This window comes from Branchiostoma belcheri, unplaced genomic scaffold (genome assembly GCF_001625305.1).
Source record: "Branchiostoma belcheri isolate BF01 breed outbred unplaced genomic scaffold, Haploidv18h27 scaffold152, whole genome shotgun sequence".
In the NCBI taxonomy this organism is placed as follows: domain Eukaryota; kingdom Metazoa; phylum Chordata; class Leptocardii; order Amphioxiformes; family Branchiostomatidae; genus Branchiostoma; species Branchiostoma belcheri.
The window spans coordinates 292,004-299,162 of NW_017802958.1; the positions used below are offsets into that span (position 1 = coordinate 292,004).

The 7,159-nt window shown below is 38.8% G+C and overlaps 1 protein-coding gene across 1 annotated transcript; it reads right to left on the minus strand.

Moving 5' to 3' along the window:
- Positions 1-1,317: 1,317 nt before the first annotated feature.
- LOC109465539 (protein shisa-4-like) lies at positions 1,318-5,634 on the minus strand. Its single transcript, XM_019762892.1, has 4 exons — positions 5,530-5,634; positions 3,730-3,919; positions 2,246-2,364; positions 1,318-1,529 (listed from the first exon to the last, which is right to left on the minus strand). Exons 1-4 carry the CDS (start codon positions 5,573-5,575, stop codon positions 1,333-1,335), a joined length of 552 nt encoding a protein of 183 aa, XP_019618451.1. The 5' UTR covers positions 5,576-5,634; the 3' UTR covers positions 1,318-1,332.
- Positions 5,635-7,159: the final 1,525 nt, after the last annotated feature.

The window sequence follows — 7,159 nt, forward strand, 5'->3', positions numbered from 1 at the left end:
ATTTGAAGGCCTGACACTAAGCCAGTCTAATGACAAATATCCTCACTCTGCTCTAGGTTTGTATCTGACATTGATGGATCATGATGAACTGTCCTGACAGGTTTCCCACTCAGGGTCCGGCCAGACAAAGCTCCACAGTTCTACATGTTCTCAGCACACAATGGACAACACTCAGCTGGATCTCACCCTTTTCTGCCCATCTATAACCCTTTGACCCATTAGGCCACACCTAATTTAATTTCTTGGTTAACGGTATTTTTCTAACAAAAATAATGGAGCGGGACGGGACGAAAAAAAAAATAAAAATAAAAACAGACCTAGGCATCCTATTATGGCCCAAAATGGTACGATAGGAGCCATGAAGTCAACATACCAGGCTGGTTCAAAATTTAAACAATGAATTTTGAACTTTTAATGATACCATTGCATTGAAAGATGGAATAACTGTAACAACTAGGATGAAAAGGACTGTTTTCAGCTGTTCAGGGCAAAATATGAGCATTTTGCAGTTGATTCTGGATTTTTATTTTTATTTGCAAATCAGAAAAAAATGAAGCGGCGAATCCGTTAACCAAGAAATTAAATTGGTGTGGCCTAAGGAATTAAAACTAGTTCTAGCCTGGGGTCCTTCATTTTGGGACTTTCTGTTAGTTAGTTAGGTTATATTTATTTATTTATGACAACTTTCCACATGCTAAAAGATATGGTGGTACAGGTTGTGCAAGAACACATTTTCAAGGTCACCATACCGAAAAAAAAACATGCATAAAATACTGATCCATTACATTGTACATATTCAATATAGATACATGTACACAAAACCAAAAGGCATTGATTGAAATAAGGCCATACCAATTTAATTTGTTGGTTCTCGGATTTTTTCAGAAAAAAATATGAAGCGACAGGGCGAAACAAATAAAAACAGGTCTAGGCATCATATAGCCCCAAATACTACGATAGGAGCCATGAAGTCAATACAAAAGGCTGGATTAATTTTTAAGCAACGAATTTTGAACTTTTAATCAAACCACTGCATTGATACATTGAAAAACTGCAACAACTAGGAAGAAAAGGACTATCCTCAACTGGTTGGAGCAAAATATGAGCATTTTTTTAGTTTATACAGAACCAGATCTTTTTTTTTTTGCAAATCAGAAAAAAATGAAGAGGCGAATCCGAGAACCAACAAATTAAATTGGTGTTGCCTACAAAAAAAACATGCATAAAATACTGATCTATTACATATTCAATAGATATATGTACATACTGAATCAGAAAACATATATTGAAATAAGCATAGAAGTCTCAACTTAGTGAATCAACAAAAGAGGGTTATATCTTGGTCGGGGCGTATCCCCCGTCTTGTGGGTAGGCTGGATCAGACAGTGGAGGGTACGGGCCCGCAGTAGGGTATGCTGGAGGGGGGTACTGCCCGGCTGGAGGGGGGTACTGTCCACCTGGAGGGGGGTACTGTCCACCTGGAGGGGGGTACTGCCCGGCTGGTTGAGCTACAGGGACCATCTGTTGACCTGAAAACATTGAGTGATAGTCTTGTTAGTTTGGTAGTGGCCGAAAGCGAAGGTCAAGTTCGAAAATGGTTCACCTGGCGTTTTCAAACGGTACTGCAGCGGATTTTTTATGCATTTGTATGTGTTCAGCAGAACTCGAGAAGCTGTGAATGGATCTTCATGATATTTGGTAGGTGAGTTGCTGTTTTGAAACGAAGGTCAAGTTCGAAAATGATTCACCTGGCATTTTCAAACGGTACTGCAGCGGACTTTTTATGCATTTGTATTTGTTCAGCAGAACTCGAGAAGCTGTGAATAGATCTTCATGATACTTGGTAGGTGAGTTGCTGTTTTGAAAACGAAGGTCAAGTTTGAAAATGGTTCACCTGGCGTGTTCAAACGGTACTGCAGCAGACTTTTTATGCATTTGTATGTGTTCAGCAGAAGTTGACAAGCTGTGAATGGATCTTTATGATATTTGGTAGGTGAGTTGCTGTTTTGAAAACGAAGGTTAAGTTGGAAAATGGTTCACCTGGCGTTTTCAAACGGTACTGCACTGGACTTTTCATGCATTTGTTTTTACATGTGTACAGCAAAATTCAAGAAGCTCTGAATGGGTCTTTTATGATATTGGTAGGTGAGATGCAGTTGTGAAAAAGAAGGTCAAGTTCGAGAATGATTCACCTGGCGTTTTAGATGTGTCAGTTAATGTCAGGAAATGTTAACATGATTTTTACCTCGTCCTCTCGGGTTCGTCTGCTGTTTGCCCAGGTGGTAGCAGCAGCACACACAGATTACGATGATGATGATCAAACCGACTATAGCAGCGACCACGATGCCGATGATGGCACCGATGCTAGAAAATATTTTTAAACATGTAAAAGGAGTACATAGTCCCACAATCGCATCGTCTTTATGTTATTGTTATATGCTCCTATACATGTATATCCTAAATTATACATTATTATCATTTATCATCTATGTTACATTTGATCTGATTTCTGTATATGACCAGTACTATTTAATTTCCTGTATTTATTATATATTATGTTAAGTTATAATTTATGTTACATCTGATTCTCTGTACCTTTTGATTTGTTCTGATTTTGTATTTTGTCGGTGCCTTATAAGCCCATATGGGGTGGGCGGCATATTGATCGCAATGGCACGATAATAAACAGTCATTCATTCATTCATTCATTCATTCATTCATTCATTCATTCATTCATTCATATACAATTTGCTCGGCTGTCTTTGTTACACCCTACTTAAACCGAGAATTAAGTTAGTTTGGAAGTTTATTTGTTTATTGGATTTTCCACAAAGCGAAAGGGAGGTGCATACGCCCCTTTACAAGTAGTTGCCCTCCCCCATACATTTTTTTAATTGTTGCCCTTTGACAGTGGTCAACGTAACGAAAATATTCAAAGATGACTCTGTTACCATGCCGGAACGTGGATAGCAGATAGATGTGAAGAGAGGAGACAAGACAAGATTATTACAATCGCATTAGATTTGGAGTCTGCAGAGGATGTCACCCATAAAAGTTACCAAGGACACTAGAAAGGGAACAATTGCAAAGCAAATGCATAATGTTTACCTTCGCATCAGTGGTCTTCTCTGTTAATTCTTACGCAAACACATTAACATATTTGGTGACAGGAGTCTAAATCCCTCCTACCATAAAATTGCAACATGATGAAACCCAACACTAGTCACATGTGAGCCATGGTGAGAGATGGTCTGGTTCAGGTCATTGACCAGGTGAAAGTTCAGTGTTTGGAGAAGAAGAGGAAGAAGAAACAGAGCAAAAACAATATGTTTTCCTCCGGTAAGGCTACACCAATTTGATTTCTTGGTTAACGGATTCGCCAGCTTCATTTTTTTCAGATTTTCAAAAAAAGATCAGAATCAACTGCAAATTAGAATGCTCATATTTTGCCCTGAACATTTGAAAACAGTCCTTTTCTTCCTAGTTGTTACAGTTATTCCATCTTTCAATGTAGTAGTATCATTAAAAGTTCAAAATTCATTGTTTAAATTTTGAACCAGCCTGGTGTGTTGACTTCATGGCTTCTGCCGTACCATTTTGGGCCATAATAGGATGCCTAGGCCTGTTTTTATTTTTTTTCGCCCGCCCGCTCCATTATTTTTCTAGAAAAATCCGTTAACCAAGAAATTATATTGATGTGGCCTAAACATATAAAGTAAACAAAAATACCCGAGTTGAATCGCCTTGCCGATGTGGTCGCCCCAGCGGCCGGTACAAGCTGAGGTGTCTTCAGACTCCCAGCAGTTGTCACAACAGTCCCCGTCACAGCAGTAGATCTCGTCATGGTCGTCAAGCAACGTTCGTGGGCAGGAGAAGGTAGTGAGGCCCCCTAGCGCCCGACACTGCTCTCCAGCAACGGCTGTACCGTGAGCAATGAATGAAATACTCATGCAGTAAACATTTCATACAAAACTAGAAAGGTAACATTTGCAAGGCAAATGCATAATGTTTACCTTCGCATATGTCTGCTCTGTTAATTCTTACTCAAATACATTCATATACTACTATATGGTCAGGCAGGAGTCTAAATCCCTCCTGCTATGAAATTGCAACATGATGTAACCCAACACTAATTACCATGGCAACAGACAGAACATTGGTTCAGGTCAGAGGTCACTGTTTGGAGAAGAAGAAGAAGAGAAAGAAGAAATTAAGAAAAAACAATGTTTTCCTTCGGTAATCATGCATGACTACTAAGGAATTTTCTTCGCCTTTTCCCCTACATTGTATTATGCATTTAAAGTTGCATTATGTAACATTAGGACGATACAAAAAGTAAATTTCTTTACAAAGTACTAAGTTGAATCAACCCTACGGCTCCATTGGAAATAAGTGCCATTCGGGAAGTGGAGGTCACGTACAAAATTTGGCGCCTTACAAGTGTTTAAAACTGGAAACACAGCTGTCAGTTTCTTTTACATTCTGGTATTTTGTGGTGGCACCACGAACTGACTGAGCCTCGTCTGGGCTGATTTAAAGCCAACAATAGATGTCAGAAATGTGAGATAAATGCACACATATGTTGAAAAGTTGATGTCCGGACGTAAATTCCAATCACATATTTCTTAATAAAATATTTACATTTTTGGTACAAAAATGTTACATTTTGCCCCTTTAAACCGAAGCTCTCACAGAAATAGAAAGGAGAGAGAGAGAGAAAGCAAAAGAGAAACAAAGGGGAGAGCATATATAGGCCTGGGACAAACACAAAAAACACACAGTCACACATAGAGACTGTATGTAAACACAAAGGATGGTCAACAGTTAGGGAAACATTAATGCTTAGGGATATCAATAAATTTGAAAATATACATGTATGATGTACATCACTACATGTATTACTGACTAACAGGCTATCTCCATACTCTACCTTGTACAATCCTTAATTGTTGATTTGTTCTAAGCAGGATACTACTACATTTGTATCTAATATTAATAACATCACATGTAATGCTCCTATTTCATAGATATATGCAAACATGAAATAGTGATACATGTATATCAACCATTTCGAATTCTCTTCACTCTTAGAGTGCCTTTGTAAGTTCACACATTGTTTGTCAACGGCGAAGTTGCGTCTACATGTTGATGTCCAGACTAAGTATGATGTACAAAATGACTAATAAACTGGTGGAAGTCCCAACTACTAAGTACCTAATACCAGCACAGAAGAGAACAAGAAATAGCCATGCCTTCAAGTACCAGAGTTATCAACCAAGGATTCAGATGCTCAAGAATTCATTCTTTCCTAGAAGTATCGCAGAGTGGAACTCGCTGTCACCAAGTAAAGTATAGGGGCATTATCATTAGATAGCTTTAAACGATGTCTAGAGTTAGAAGTTCAAGGGTTAGGTGTAACAAGTCGATCGGTGTAGTATAGCCAGCTGCCGCCGCGCCGCGTGCCTGCAAAGCTGGTGTGTTACGCCGAAAGGCGGTTATACCGGCTATACTGATACAGATACAGATTACCTTTCATGAGGAAAATCCCCACCAAAAACGCTGTGACTCTCCACATCTTTAGTGTTGTTTGGCTTCTCCTCTTGTCGTAAACAGAAAACACTAGTGACACTACCAGCCTCCCGATTATACTGACAGAAAGACACTCTCACAATGAGAAAGGGTATTTAACTGTAAACGCGGTCGACGCCCTGGATCCCTTTGTTGTTGTGCAATTCTCTGCGAAAAGAGGGAAGAATGCCCCCTTTATAAATTATGCACCACACAGCGTGACGTGACTATCTCTTGGTGGCGCCACCAGAAATACATCTTCTATTCTGGCATTATCGGAGTTCCTTGTTACCTCCATAAAATTTAAAAATGGTGGTATTGTTTTTGGCCCGTCTGTGTGTGTGTGTGTGTGTCTGTGTGTGTGTGTGTGTGTGTTTCCGAACATTTGTAGTCAGCATAACTTCATAACGCCTTTATGGATTGTGATGATATTTGGTACCTTGGTAGGTCTTAGGAAGACAATTGTCAAGGTCAAATATGGGCCTCCTGGTGGCCGACCTTGGTACTGAAGCAGAATTTCCTTCTTTTTTGTTTCTTTTGAACATTCAGTTCATCATTCTTTTCATTATTTCAAAAATTTGTATGGCATGTATTGTTATAATATGTTATGTATGTATTTCTTGTACGATACCCACATATATATGTATATAAGAATGGGCCTTTAATTCAGATCTCTCAGAAGTACGGACTAGTCAGACGATAACATATGATTTCAGCCATGTTACACTTAGACTGTATGAATAATAGAAGAGGTAGTCTGGGCCGGCTTATGTATTTCTTTTACGTTTGATTCGAATGAACGCACACACTATTCAGTATATCATTGAGGGCTATTATCATATTCTAAATAATATCACGAATAGACACGTGTCAGTCGTTCTGAATAGGGCGCAAAACGGTGAGCTTAGGCCACAGCAAGTAATTTTTATGGATGACATCAGCGCGCACAATTTTGAAAAAAAAAAAACATTTTGTTGCCCTCTCAGAGTGGTCAACATTTCGAAAATGAGAAAATAATTCTGTTGCCATGTGGAACTTGAATGACTGATAGATATCAAGAGGGGAGACAAGACAATGTTGTATTCTATTGTTGTAGTTCACACCATGAAAAATGGAGGTATTGTTTTTGAAAGACAAAGGTCAAGGTCAAAAATGGGCCTCCTGGTGGATGACCTTGGTACTGCAGCAGAACTTCCGGTTTTGTATCTTTTGTTCTGAACATGCTATGGTCATTTGCATGATCAATGAAGACATGATGAAATGAAACATTACCAAAGGATAAAAATTTTACACGCAAAATATTGTAATTTGAGTTTAGAAAACAACACATGAATAGATTATGGTAATTACGACCTTATTTCCATAACCAATGAGACTAATCCCCCCCCCACAAAAAAAATACAAAAGTTCTGCATATTTCATGGAGGAATGACATCTCCGAACGAATTCTTATTACCTCCATGAAAAATGGAGGTATTGTTTTTGGCGCGTCTGTCTGTCTGTGTGTGTGTTTGTGTGTTTGTGTGTGTGTGTGTGTGTGTGTGTGTGTGTGTGTGTTGTTGTTCGTTCGCTATAGTTTGTAGTCAGCTAA